Genomic DNA, 14,542 nt, shown 5'->3' on the forward strand with positions numbered 1-14,542 from the left:
GTAACTCAACCACTGCCTTTATTCCTGGAATCCCCCCGAGTCCTCTCTTCCCGCCAAAACGATAAATCAACAATAGAACATTACAAATTGGACTTACTGAACCTATATCAGGCCAAATTTGTAGCACTTCTTAGTAACGGAATATCTAACAGGAAACACTATATTTTTCCCAGAGATTTTTACAATTCTAATTATGAAAATTATTTACTTAAAAATAAATGAGCCCAGAGAAATGCATACACTGATGAGTACTCGGGCATAAACATGAATGTCACCCATGGAAATCACCTGGAGGTGTAATAGGGGACACGACGCGCTTCTGCACGCGCCCATGTCCTGCTAATCTGCGAAGTGGACGATGGTCACTTCCACCATCTAGCTCAGTAAGATCACCTCCCGGCCGGATACCATCTGAGAACATAACCTGCTTCCTCTCACCAGGGCGCTTTGTTGAGCCTGCATGTGAAGACATGTTTAAACTTAAAACCTGCACCGTGAACAGGCAATAATTCACACGTTAGTGACATTGTCGGTGTCCAATAGCCCTGCAGAACAAATAAAGCTTAACAAGTCTATAAAATGTCTAGCCTTATTCGACCTTCTTGTTCAGTTCGCTACTGTTTTACACAGATATGTTAGAGAGCTTATATAAAATTCTAGATACGGCTTGATTTCGTATCAGTTTTCAACTGCGATGCACAGTGGTACCTTTTAGTTTTTATACATTCTGATCATAAAAACAGTACTGTCAAAATTCGTTTTTGAGCACATAAAATGGGGAGAACATTTTGTATTAAAATAAATTCTTTAACTTTCCTTCCCCCGACTTAAAATTCTTTAAAGAAAAATTAAACAAATAACAGGATAGACAGGTAGGATTGCTGAACCCCTGTATTTGCATATATAACTGTGTTTAAATTTCAGTGTTTGCACATGCTTGTGTGCCTCTGGGATTAAGAGAATGAGATGGGTTAACAACAGAATGAATGGAATTGACTAGGGAGCTGCATGGGGTTAAATATAACCATTAAGTTAGATAGGGTTGACATGGCAGTTAGAAGGAATTACCTGGATAGTTAGACAGGTTTGACATGGAAGTTAGACAGGATTCTCTGGGTAGTTAGATAGGGTTGAAATGGAAGTTTGGTAGGATAACATGAGTAGTAGGTAGGATTGACATAGAAGTTAGATGGAACTACCTAGGGAGTTAGATAGGGTTGACAAGGAAGTTAGATGAAACTACCTAGGTAGTTAGATAGGGTTGACATGGAAGTTAGATGGAACCACCTAGGTAGTTAGAACGCCTAGGGTTGACATAAAAGTTAGATGGAACTACCTAGGTAGTTAGATAGGGTTGTTAGACATGGAAATTAGGTGGGATTATCTCGGGGGTTGGGAAGATTATCTGAGTACGTAGTTGACATGACAGTTGGACCATGTTAGCTGGGCATTTGTACAGAGTTGACATGGGTGTTAGATGGGTTTGACATCAGAGTTAAATGAAGCTAACAAGTGCCTGGTGAGGTAAATTTGGTTAAAAGCAAATGGAATTTCAACACCTACCTTCCGTCTTGAGGACACCGACAGGCACTAGAACAGTGGGCGGAGGTTGATTGGCAGCAGCCTGGGCTTGTTCTAGCGGCGGCACAGTTGAGCAGTACTCAGCGGGGTTGTTAGGGTTTGGTAATGTCCGTGGGGGTGTATTCATGTGCTCTAATGCTAGCACTACAATAGATGGTGTCATGATAGTTAGCAACATCGTGGAAGCCACAATACCAGAACAACAATGACAACTCAAGAAACAATTCAATCAAGGGAGATAGTAGGCACTATTAGTAAACACCTATATTTTAACATTGAGTTATTTTGTTCATGAAAGGTTTGGACCCATGTACTAATAGTATACACAACTAGATACCTCTGTTCATCGTGTTATAGCAGTCCTGACACACCCTCCCCTCTTTGTTTTCCATATATTGAAGCTTAGACTTCACATGACAGCAGGTGGCACACATAACCTGCAGTGTAATGTAATTAACACAGATCTGAGGAATACAAAATCTAGCAGTACAAGGTAAAGTTTGAATTTATATCTAGAATCAAAGCCATTTCAATGCAAAACACCTTGGATAAAGCTCACAACACTAACAATGAGTATATGCCTGTGTGCTTATTATAGACATTGTCCATTTAAAAAAAATGATGACAGGCAAAGTCACCCTTCAAGATCAGACCCACACCAGACTTCAAGATCCAGTCAGATTATGGTAGATACACTAGGCGGCTGGGGAAAGAGTACGGAACTTCGAGAAGTTGGAGCTTGGGAGCTTAGAAGTTGTGTACAAGAAACGCATGTATAACCATCCATGGACATACGGACAATGTCAGGTTTAAAAGTCCTAGTCTGAACAATCATCTGCACTGGGCATTTAATTTTTAACTTTACATATCTACCAACCATATAAAAATCGAATAATAAAAATTAATATAGTTAGGCGGCTAAGCTTTTTAAATACTGTTCCCGATTCGGGAATAAAAAAATTATATCCTGCTAGCATAAATAAAACACACAGCTCAGCTAAAATCTGTTGATGAAGGCTGCATGTTCAAGACACTGTGTTTAATTTTTGCAGCTTTCACTGTGATTCTTTGACCAACGTCAATTTTCCTTTTTTAAATTTCAATCAATAGTGACGAAAATATTTTTCATAAACCAATTAGTAAAAATGAAGGGCCCGAGCTTGCTGCTGCTATGTTCCAGAAAATTGCACTGCTGATACTAGCTCTAGTACTATAGCCCGCGTTCATTAACTGCCGCAGGCCATTGGCTGTTTGCAGCAGTTAATGAACGCGGGCTATGGTACTAGAGCTATGCTGATACATACCCTGCCGCAAGCACGGCAGTGATGGCGTCGCTTCGTCAGTGTGAATCGCGTGTGGCAGTTCATGCAGTTTGGCGCTTCGTTGTCCGGTACCCAGTACGGGCGCAGCTTGCCGAGCCGTCGCTGCTCCGGGCTGATCGCTGCTAGAACGTTTTGTAGCGATGGAGAGCCGGGTTCCGCTGTGTCTGTGCCTAGTACTGATAACACAAATTAATAATAATCACAACCTTAAATTGTTTATATAAAAAATAAAAAAGTAATTTACTCCTGATAATAGTAATACCAATAACCACCATCTAGGATAAAAAATGTTATATCAGTCTGTGGCACTGGATGTAAGAAAACCTGTGCAGACATGTGGGGAACCCAGTACACTGCTATAACCATTAACATTAATACTATTGACATCAGGAGTAGATAATAGGTACCTATAATAGTCCCTATTATCTACTCCTGATTGACATGATTTTCCAAAAGATGCACCAGTGTGCCGAACTCTCAATAAATACCCTCACAATAAAATAGTAATGATAATAATACTATTAATACGGCTACTAATAATAGGAGCAGCAACAGTTGAAGTAGTCATCGTTCTTACTGTCACCATCGCCGTCATGGGTTGCTTGACAGTTGTGATCCATAAGTTTGTATTGACAGCATGTTAAACTGATATGCACACGCACGCGCACACATGCATCGCACCACACGCACGCACATGCACGCACGCACGCACGCACGCACGCACGCACGCACGCACGCACGCACGCACGCACGCACGCACACACACATATATAATAAAATAAACAGACACTGCCTAAATCAAGTATTTTGAGGAAGGGGTTTCAGCAGTGCCATCCTCTTTCCATGTGATGGCATACAAGTGCATTTAAAACCAGTTTTACTGTACATGAGTGTTACTATTACAGTACTCATGACACCTAGCAACAACTAAGACAGTCGAATGCAAGGTGAAGGCATGGAAAACTTACATACTATACCAAAGGCCATCTCAAGCTATAAATGAACAATCGTGAGATGACAGTGTTGGAAACTTGCTCAAATAAGTAGTAGCAACATGGGCCCCTAAAGTAAAAATATTAGGGGATTGATCAGCAAAAATTTTAGGGGCCCAGAAAAAATTTCAGGGGCCAAGCTTATTGCATGAAGCGCCAAAGTTTGCGATTCGTGTTCTTGGCACAACAATCGGCGTTCTTTTGTGCATTATGAGCATAAAGATTCAAAAAAACATTTTCAGTAAAAGACTGTACTTAAAAGTCCTTTTCGAACAGTTCCTAGACATTTTACGTGTAGAATGAAGTAGTTTTCAAGTGCTCAGAAAAATGTATCGGGATCTTAGAAAACAGTAAGTGAATTGTAATATCGTAGCACTCAAGCCATAGTGATTTCACTGATTGTGGTCCTATGCAAACAAACCCTTGCATTCTATGCGATCTTCTATTGAAATTCAGGTGCTCAAAAAATTATTTTTTACTCGCATTGGGCTACTGCGACTAAGAGGGATATGACCCTACTGAGCGCTACTGCGTGAGTGTTATTCTTCATCAGTGAATGCCCACACAAACATCTCAAGACTCACCTGGCTGCTTAGCGCCCTCAGACGTTGATGTCTCCAGCACCTCCTCCACGCTAGAAGCCGACGATGCTTCACTAGATGGCGCCGTCGCCTGCGCGAATTCTCTCGGCCGAATATTCAGCGACGTCGGCCGCTTCTGCGGCGGCTTGTCGGCCGCACTCTCGGGTACGGAGCAAGCGTCGGGGGGCTGGCCACCAGGGTGCGCCGCTGCACAGGCAGTGTCGTACTGGGCGACGAGCGATGGATCGCACGCGAGCAGCTGCAAGTTCGCCTCATCCAGCCCCCTGGTGAGCAGGTCGGCGGCAGCGGCAGGAGGAGGGTCAAGGACACGCTCCCCTGCAGTGTTCACACCTCCGACGTGCGCGACATTGGCCGGTACTAAGACAATACTGTCCGCCTGCCTGAAGTTAGGCACGATGCTGTCTGTGTGCCCGCCAATGGCAGGTAACGATGCAATTTTGTCTGCTGTATGCCCCACATTGGCATGAGCCGACGCATTGCTTTCTACATGCTCGATGTTGCCAGGCAACAGGGTGATGCTGTCTGCTGCATGTTTAACGTTGCCTGGCAACGAGGTGATGTTGTCTGCATGCTCAACATTGGCAGACAGCACGGCGATGCTGTCTGCATGCCCGATGTTACCAGGCAGCGAGGCGAGGTTGCCTGCGTGGCCGACATTTGCGGGTAGTGACACGATGTTGTTGACTTCGCCCGGGCCGTGGCTGACGTCTACACCGGTCATTCTCAGCTGCTGCTGCTGCTGCTGCTGCTCCGCATGCACGTCGACCAGCACCTGCGATGGCACGACGACGCTGGTCGCAGCAGCGGCAGCCTGCGCGCACGGCGTCAGGCGCGCCCGGGCCGCCGCCCCCGCCGGTGCTTCGGGCTCGGTCGGCGACGCCCCCTCCACCATCTCCTCGATGACCACCTGCAGTTCGTTATCGTCCATCGTGATGTCGCTCCACTGTGCCACGCGGCTGTGCGTCCTCGCGGAGTGCTGGGTGGCCGCCGCCGCCGCCCCCGTTGACACACCACCAGGCCGCGCCGCGCAGCTCGTCCAGCTGAGGTCAGCGGCCGAGGTGGCGGTCGCCGCGAGCGACAGCCCGACGAGCGCCGACTTCATGTCGTCGCTGAACGGCGTGCGGCCATCGTCGTCGTCGTCGTCGCGGGTGAGCCCGCCGTCGGAGGCGAGGCGCTCGCGGCGAGACGGTTCGCCGGGCAGCGGCTCGTAGACAAGCTTCTCCAGCACCGTGCCGCCGCCGTCGCTCTTGAACCAGCGGTGCTTCGGGCGCGCGCCGCTCTGGCTGTAGCTCGGCTTGCCGTGCGCCGACGCGGCAGCAGCTGTTTCTCGCGGGCGCGCGCGCTCGCCGGACCCCCCTGCGGCGTCGACGCGCGACGTCTCGGCAGCGACTTGGCCGCCCGCGTGCCGATGATGCACGGGGCTGCGTAGTCCGGGCGGGGTGACGCGTGTGTCGACGCCGGCGGCTGCTGACGCGGGAGCGTCGCGCGACTCGGCAGCAGCCCTTTGAGCGGCGGCTGGTGCAGAACTGGCCAGCATCGCCTCGAGTTCGCTGTCGCTGACGTTGTCGTCGTCGTTCACCAACGACGTAAATCCGATCACAGGCATTTGCAGTTGCTCGGTCGATTTGGCACCGCCGTCACCACTCCGAATCACTTCGGCGGCTGGGTCCCGCGCCACTGCCACAGCAGCCTGTTCCAGAGATACCGCTCGCGTCGCATTTAACGCGAAACTTTGTTCCGAGCCGTCCTCGATTGTACTGTAGCCGGAATCGCAGCCTCTTGGAAAGCTCACTTGCGCGACGGTGGCCGCAATGGTGTCATGACACGACACCACAGTACCTGTATCGATCGGGAGGATGTGTGTTGCTGAGACTGGCGTTCTACATTCATTGTCGCTGCCAGCAGTGCCCGCATATGCCCTAACACTGCAGTCTGTAGGGCCGTGGTTCAAAACCGTTTGTTCGCCTTTGAGGAACTTTGCCGAAGTTTCACTGGCAGACTCTAGATCTCTCTTTCCGAGTGCCTCTGGTGGGGTATGCTGACCAGACGCATGCTGCGACTGCAAGTTTCCCGTACCACCCAGACCATTTACGTTCAACTGACCGTCTGCTGGCACGTCACCTATGCTATCATCGCCGATAAAGTGCGACAAGGCGAGTGGCGTACAGACGTCGCCATTAGCTACGACAGCAGTCACAGCTGCGGCATGCCCGTTCACTTCCCGGTTGTCCTTCACGGGTATCAGGTCGTCGAACACTGCCCCCGTGCGATCTCCACGGCAGGTTTTCCCGCTCGCTACTGACACGCACTGTGCTGCCTCTCGGCCGCTGTGCGCGCCGTCGTCATGAACGCGATCACCGGCGCTACCGTTGGCAGAGGCCTGCCACACTGCGCCTGCACCGTCGCAACGTGTATCACGCGCGACGCACGGCTCCTCGTAAATGTCATAGCGCAAGCTGGTGACGGCGCTGTTGGACGTGTTGCCGCCAGTCGCAGCTAGTTGGTTGGTTTTAAGCGCGACGAGCAGATTCTGATCCGTGCAATTCTCCTTCGGTAGCGGGCTACTTTTTACCTTGCCCGGTAGAGTTTTCTGATCTGCAAAACCACACAAATGTGTAAGAAAGTATACTAAGATATATAGATACGTATACATCACATGTACGTGCATGTAATTATAGATATTTACACATCAGCCAGGTCTAATAAAACTCTCACTTATGTTACGCTTAGGCCAAAACAAAATATAGGTGTGGTTACGGTTTCCCGACCGACCCTATTTATTCCCAGCGACCCTAAACATTTTATTGTAAATTTTCTTTAAAGTAAAAAAAAAATGTTAAAAAAATGTTAAACAAATAAAATAAAATATGAATTGGACAGTTCCTCACTGTTTCAAAAGGCACAACGCACATCCTTCGGACATGGTTCATAAATAAAATATTTCAAGAAAATAAAATGTTTTCCCTACTTACCTACCTTTTTTTTCCGGCATGTAACGGTAACCACACATATATTTTGTTTTGGCCTTAGCACGAAGGCAGGTTGAAGAAAATAAATAGGGTTTACAAATTACAATACATTTAGTTGCTAATATAAATTTAGAAGAGCTAGCAGTGCTTAAAATACATCAGAGTTACACGTGGCTAATTTGTCTAGTACTTTTTGTGAAAAAATAAACCCATGTATGAATTTTGGATGTGACGATATGCAGACCAAGGCACTCCTAGCCACTGTTGCACTTCAGTAAGTGGTTCATGAGATGGTGAATAAGAGGAGGAAGCAGTTACTAAGCAACTTGCTTGTACAATGAGCTATAATAGCTAGGAGTTCGGTTTTGGTGAAATTACCGAAAAATATGATAAGAAATGGTGGTCATTTTGAAAAATATACAGCCCAATTGCGAAAATAATGAAAATATATACATTCAGATTGTGAATTTCGCCGATCACGTGGAACGCGATTGGGTCCGATAGCTGCTCTCTAATCTGGCCTTTAAAACCTTGTACATGTACATTTAAATTTGACCCAAATCTTTATAAGCTGGAAACTGTTTCTGAATAACCATCATCGATGGCAATCCGACAGACTACAACTATCAATTCCAATCCTTATACAGATAACACCTCACCCATCCTTATAAATATTCCAGTCTGTATATATATGCTGCAGTACCACGGGTCAGTATTTTGTAGATGTAGTTGTATTTCTGCCCTGTATCTGCAGCCAGGCATTCGATCGAACACGCACGTAAACATGGTGTCAGCTGATTGTAATGCATTTTATGACTCATCCACACCAGTGCAAGTATACTTGACCTCACCATCATCCCACAGGCATAAAAGCCTCTGCACGTGGATCAATACCAGCTTCACCATAATTAATTTACCAGCACAATTTTGCGATTACGTTATTTAAACACGACTCCACACAAGCGTGCCATATGTTCGCAGTGAAAACAACGTGAGAAAGAAATGTTGTGTAAACAAAGATATATCATAGTCATACACTCGAACTTATTCTTAGATGATTAGAACTTTTCCAACGTGTACAATATGACAATGTGTTTGCATCTAAACCTGGGCTTCATCACCCATCCCCACACACGTACTACACCCAAACATGCATATACACATCCACGCACACGCGCAGACACCAGGTTTTGGAATAAGCACTCGCACGCTCGAAAATTTAGTACTTGCTATGTTTTTGCGGTTTTTGGTTCATACACATTGCTCTACATGGCGACCTAAACACGCATCACTGGTCGCCGACTGGAGAGTAAATAAATTGCTCGCTGCGACGCAACTACTAGCTTGCGCGTGCAAAGTATATTATTCAGTAGCTGGCTGGGTGCGCGCTCACAACAGCTGGCGAGAAAGATGAAAGCGTGGCTCTCAGTCTCAGTATCATCTATGTGCTTGCTGGATCATGTGCTGCAACGCGCGGACAGTCTAAGCTACATTTAAAGGGCCCATGTTGCGGCAGCGACGTAGATCTTGGGCACCGAGTTGTTTTTGAATTATTTCTGGGGTAAAGTGTACTAATGATAAGGAATACATAGGGGTGAGTAAGTTAAGTCTAGGCGTGGTACACGAACATCTTATCGAAGCTCCCCTATTGCAGAGCTTGAAAGGATATTTATTGAGGATGAGGAGCTGACTGACATATCAAAAAACACCATCTTGCAGCTTTACTGGTTAATTTTTTAGTAAAAATAAAGTGCTAGGACCAGGAGTGCTTTATACATTGACTTCTGATGTCGCCAAGTCAACATTTTGATTGTCATTACAGTCACTCCCAAAAGTTGCTAAAAATAACTTGACACAACTGAAATCTCACAACAGTAACATTTACACTAGGGGGATCGATACGAGTAGTTTACGATACGATTCATACCACATTAAACCGTTCACGATATGATACATATCGCGATACTTCCAAGAGAAGCAACCACGCTATGCTGTGATTCATCACAATTATGCACAACTTGCCAACAGCTTTTGTTTTGTCAGTTGTTATAACGCCTTCGTTTTGACATACAGGATGACCGAAGCGCACCGAAACAGCCGACTTGGTGCTATAGGTGTGATGATCTTAATGAAATTTTTCACGTCATTTATTTTGCTTAACTTTCAAACCACCTTAGCAGCCTTATGTCAAAAATTATGTTTGGAAAAAAGAATGTTTGATTAGCTTAAATTTGGGGCAACAACCATTCAAAAAAGTGATGTTTCAAGCATGCCATATAGTTAGTAAATTTGAGAGTTGAGAGTATGTTTCTGATTTTGTGAATATATTTTTAACCCACTAGCGATAAAATGCAAGTTATTTTAAAAGTCAGATTCTAACCCTGGTAACACACATGCACACACGTTCGCACGTGCCCAAATACATGCATGCATACACACATGTGCACACACAATCACACGCACATGCACATGCAGTCATGCACACGCACAGCCGGAGATACAAAAATTATTTGTGAAACGATGTACATGATACGAATCATGATACAGCTTCACATAAATATCGATACACCACAATATGCCAAAAAGAAATCAGAACTAACTCGATTTCGCCATCTACTCAGTGTCTTCTTCATGTGGTCAAGAACCTCAGTCGGGTGCATTTTTCAAGGTATAAATGAACATGCTGACTTAACGATGGCAGATCTATGTCTAATTGTAATTTCATTGCATTTCCACGAACGAAACGAATGAGGTATCCCAAAAGCCATGCAGTTAACACGTGTGTACATTTGCTCTAATCGGCTAGATGACTGGTTATAGTTACGTATTTGAGCCAATCAGGTTTAAAAGTGTTGCACATTGCAGTAGTTTTGTTACTGTATTATGTATGATAATATATATATGTATATGTATCTATATGTGTTATATCATGGCCAAAATATCATGATATGTATCGCATCGTGTATTAGACATATCATTGAAGACCTATACCCTGTACAGACTGCAAAATTTGATCCTACATCAACTAGTTGGGGCCAGGCCTGGGCTAGACGCGTGCTAAATTGCAGTACTGTAAAAATTGTGTGCGCGTCAGGCCTGAACTAGTTTGATGTGGGATCAAATTTTCAGTCTCTACGGGCACTAACACATGCAAACACGCACACATGCACACACGTACACACAATGACATACTCATTGACGGATAGACGGCCACATGCACACAGATGCATGAATGTTTTCCAGCTTACCTTCACTTAGCTCAAAATCATCAAGCACTTTATCAAGGTCTACTGCAAAATCAGAGAACATGTCCATCCTCCCAAAGCTTTTTTACATGTACGTCTCCACCATTCTGAAAACATACACAACCCGCTGTCAATTTCATTTTACAAAACAACCAGCACGAGTTTAAAATAACTATTTATTATTTTTTGTTGAGTACCAAACAAACAATTGGAGTCATCTTACAACCAGCGCTTTACGTGCAAACAAATATTTAGATGCCATTATTAAATCCTCAACACATATATGCATTACCATGTCATATTTCATAATGTGAGAGAAGGAGGCCTACATTGTCAGAAACATTGCAGCTATAAGAAAACTTACAATAACAGAAACCTGACAATTTGCTGTCACAAGGCTGATAATTGGATGAGAATCGATCACAAAACTCTGATTCATATACATTTATTACACATGATAATAATAATAACATATCGGCAATAACAACTGATGAAAAAATGACATAAACGTGTAATTATTCTGCATAGCAAATCAAAAGGCGAGTGTCATGACTGATCAAAATATTTAAAACAAGTGCCGCGGAGCGACAGCGCTCATCTAACGTCTACTGCGGTGACTCTGTGGTGGAGTGGTGGGATTCTAGTAAACCCTGTTAGTCCCAAATGTGTTCACATACACTCCAAAACAGTGGAAGGCACAGGGATGGTATCAGGAACCTTCTCAAAGGAATGTTTGTTGGAATCGTCATGAAAGTTGCACGAGATGGCGCGTACGTTTAAGTGTCTTCAGATTAAAGATGGAAGCTCCCATCGTACGTGGTAGCAACAACTATTTGCAAGACAGAATAGGTAAGCACTCATCCATTTACCTACGCAAGCCCACAATAGAGAGCTGCCACCTGTAACCATTAACGCAGGCAAAACTACACAGTAACACCACCACATGCACTGGAGTGGCACTGGCAGTGCATACGTTACATGGAACATACTGACAGTACAGAATGCCATAGAAATTATACGATTTAAGCGAGCATAAACCTTCTTCAACGAAATTTAGCTTTTGAAATTTCACTGTGACATTGTAGCCTCATACATCCAGGCATGTAACTAGATTCTACTAGCAAACCCGCAGTCAAATTCTTTCTAACAGGCAGTAAACAAATCCACTGTTTAACCCTCCTCTGAAGGGTCAAAAGGTATCCGACACTTTACTCTTCGCATGTCAGCAGAAGGTACATGTTCATAGTCCTTTCAAATAAAGCCATAAAAATGTAGGTCACCGCGCTGGAAACAAAAAAGTTTTTCATGCGCTCCGTCAGGACCATGTCCTCAGAAAATGTAATAAAATCTTGCCGTGTGCCCATTGGACCTTTGACCTGTGACCTCAATTTCCGCACAGTGATGGCTTTTCCTACCATGATGCTATACACCGACTATCACGAGCCTAGGTCGAGCATTTAGATTTGTGGCGCGCAATTCCTGCATTTCCTCCCTATACCTTAAGTTAAGGAGGGAATGTTCCTTCTTTTACACCTCTTGACATTTGACCTTTGACCCCCTAGCTTCAACATCCCAACTGTGTGCACAACTGTTGACGCACGGACGCACGGACGCACAAACAGACGCACGGCCGGATGGACGCACGCTCATGTGATTCTACAAGCTGCATCTGACTATGTCAGATGAGCTAACAAGTGAACATTTAGCTATGCATATGTACCTAAATGGAGGCAGTTTGTTGTGTATTTGTCCTGGCTGTGTTTGTATAAAGCAAAGCGAGCATCGTGCGAATTTTGCGGTCACACTTTCCCACCTGCTCTAAATTCTTGTTGTTTGTGCATAGCAGCATGCCTGCTGTGTACTTGTGTGTTGAAGAGGAGCATTTGAACAGCATTTACAGGAAATTATCAATAATTATACTAATAGTAGAAAGATAGAAGATAAACTTTGGTAGTAAATCAATTTCGTGTTCATTCACCATCATTTTATTATTGAAATGTTCCAAGTGCCTGTGGCTGTGCTCGGTGTGTTATGTCAAATACACAAACCACTTTGGTTTCTCACTAATAGTAATAGTAATACTAGTACGGTAAACATCAGTTTTAGCATCGTAAATTAACTGAAAAGTGCTGGCTGGTGGAGAATGAGGAAGGGGAGAAAGGAGAAGCTGGTGGAGATGGAGGAGGGGGAGAAGCTGGTGGAGAAGGAGGAATGGGAGAAGAGAGGTGGTGGAGAAAGAGGAGGAAAAGCTGGTAAAGAAGGAGGAAGAGAAGCTGGTAGAGAAGGAGGGGGCGAAGGGAGCTGGTGGAGGAGGAGGGAAAGAAGGGAGAAGCTGATGGAGAAGGGAGAAGCTGGTGGAGGAGGAAGGGGAGAAGGGAGAAGGTGGTGGAGAACGGAGAAACTGGTGGAGAAGGGAGAAGCTGGTGGAGGAGGAAGGGGAGAAGGGAGAAGGTGGTGGAAAAGGGAGAAGCTGGTGGAGGAGTGCTGACGATGTTCCACTTATACGCCCGAAACGCCAATAGACCGCGTAGCACCATCTGGCGGTGGAGTTTGCAAGTTAATTTACGACGCTAAACCTGATGTTCACCTACTATTACTACTAATTTCTATCTTGCAACCACCTTAGTCTTAGTTAGACAGTTTACTTATTTTTTAGTTTATACTTAGCGTACTGGGCGGATCTGGTGGCGTACGATAGCAAGTAGGGTTAGGTTCGCCTGTGCCAGGCAGACGTGGGCGTGCACTGAACCTATAATATTAAACATTACAAACTGTACAGACTTTGAGACCAAATCTAGACTACAGTACAGAGTTGACAGTTGTATTGTAACTTGTAGTTGTAACTTGTAGTTGTAGTACTTGTACTGCCACTGGCACTGCCATGGCCACGGCACGGGATCGCCTCCGCATTTTCGATTGACCGAGGCTGATTCCTAGGTATCCACCAAACAACCTCAGAATATGTTAAAACTATCATTAAACTGCACCATATCTCTTAAAAACGCATAAATAATACACGATTCGGCTCAACCACGGAACTGTAAAAGGGTGAAATATTTACCATACATATCACATCCTAGTCAACGTCGCCATTTTTACTGAGCTCGCGCATGCTCACTGAAGTACACCATGAGTCATGTATGCTAATAAAGGGACGGATGTTCGTGGTAGACTGCACATTAGACTGGTACTAAATGCCGTCACTAACATATTCTATACATAATGAAGCGACTCGATCTCATCTAGGCTGAAATAGGTTGAATCGACTCTCGAGTTCAAAATACCGTTTATTATAGAGGTCAGGACAGTGGTTGTGTAACTTCAACAGTGAGTGTGTTTTGTATCATAGATTATCAATATCATAATCATGTAACAATATATTATTGTTATATCATATCTGTTAATCTGTTATATCACTTATATAATAGTTGTTATATGATATCTATGGTTTGTATGGTCTAGCTGTTACTGACTGTTACTGTTACTATTACCAGAGCATGATATATAAATCAACTCGGAGTATATCATTGATCATATTGTCATTATTGATATTGATATCAACTCAGAGTATAAATAATAAACTATAAATTATAATATTAATAATAATAATTAATATATTATTACAGTCTAAAGCAATATTAATTTAATTGATTTATACGCTCTGCTATTACTGTTAGCTGTATATACTTAGATACTCTATACTCTATATAGTGTTATTTTCTAGTGTGTACACTGTACGTAACCCGACCAGGCCACAGGCACTTGAAGCGTTTAAATAAAATATAATGCTAACTAAATACGAAATCTATTTACTACCAAATTCTTAATGTT

General features: G+C 44.2%; 3 protein-coding genes across 9 annotated transcripts in view; 1 reads left to right on the top strand and 2 right to left on the bottom strand.

The window, feature by feature from the left end:
* LOC106805454 (zinc finger FYVE domain-containing protein 9-like) overlaps positions 1-5,492 on the bottom strand; it is a 23,551-nt gene extending 18,059 nt beyond the window's left edge. For 4 of the 6 annotated variants that reach the window (XM_014807043.1, XM_014807041.1, XM_014807040.1 and 1 more), the window contains exons 1-5: positions 4,480-5,492; positions 2,886-3,079; positions 1,919-2,018; positions 1,564-1,725; positions 289-456 (exon numbers count right to left, since the gene is read on the bottom strand). In XM_014807043.1, coding sequence (XP_014662529.1) covers positions 289-456; positions 1,564-1,725; positions 1,919-2,018; positions 2,886-3,079; positions 4,480-5,425 — 1,570 coding nt within the window. In that variant the 5' untranslated portion in view covers positions 5,426-5,492. The remainder of the gene's footprint in view (positions 1-288; positions 457-1,563; positions 1,726-1,918; positions 2,019-2,885; positions 3,080-4,479) is intronic. The other 2 variants (XM_014807042.1, XM_014807044.1) reach the window with 2 other exon arrangements.
* Positions 5,493-5,595: 103 nt separating this feature from the next.
* LOC106805445 lies at positions 5,596-13,797 on the bottom strand. The gene is made up of 5 exons (XM_014807025.1): positions 13,773-13,797; positions 13,384-13,460; positions 10,715-10,818; positions 5,656-7,092; positions 5,596-5,606 (listed from the first exon to the last, which is right to left on the bottom strand). The coding sequence occupies exons 3-5, from the start codon at positions 10,779-10,781 to the stop codon at positions 5,596-5,598; spliced, it is 1,515 nt and encodes a 504-aa protein (XP_014662511.1). The 5' UTR covers positions 10,782-10,818; positions 13,384-13,460; positions 13,773-13,797.
* A 170-nt stretch (positions 13,798-13,967) lies between these two features.
* Positions 13,968-14,542, top strand: part of LOC106805463 (motile sperm domain-containing protein 1-like) — a 10,369-nt gene continuing 9,794 nt past the window's right edge. For both annotated transcript variants that reach the window (XM_014807053.1, XM_014807055.1), the window contains exon 1: positions 13,968-14,038. The gene's annotated coding sequence lies outside the window, so the exon portion shown is untranslated. The remainder of the gene's footprint in view (positions 14,039-14,542) is intronic.

Source organism: Priapulus caudatus, unplaced genomic scaffold, assembly GCF_000485595.1.
Source record: "Priapulus caudatus unplaced genomic scaffold, Priapulus_caudatus-5.0.1 Scaffold114, whole genome shotgun sequence".
NCBI lineage: Eukaryota > Metazoa > Priapulida > Priapulimorpha > Priapulimorphida > Priapulidae > Priapulus > Priapulus caudatus.

What these genes read in the sequence shown, in the direction of transcription:
- LOC106805445 (XM_014807025.1), bottom strand. Translation starts at nt 10,781, where the DNA reads ATGGACATGTTCTCTGATTTTGCAGTAGACCTTGATAAAGTGCTTGAT. An exon ending in TGATTTTGAGCTAAGTGAAG is followed by an intron (nt 7,093 to 10,714) that starts GTAAGCTGGAAA and finishes GTGGTTTTGCAG; the next exon opens with ATCAGAAAACTCTACCGGGC.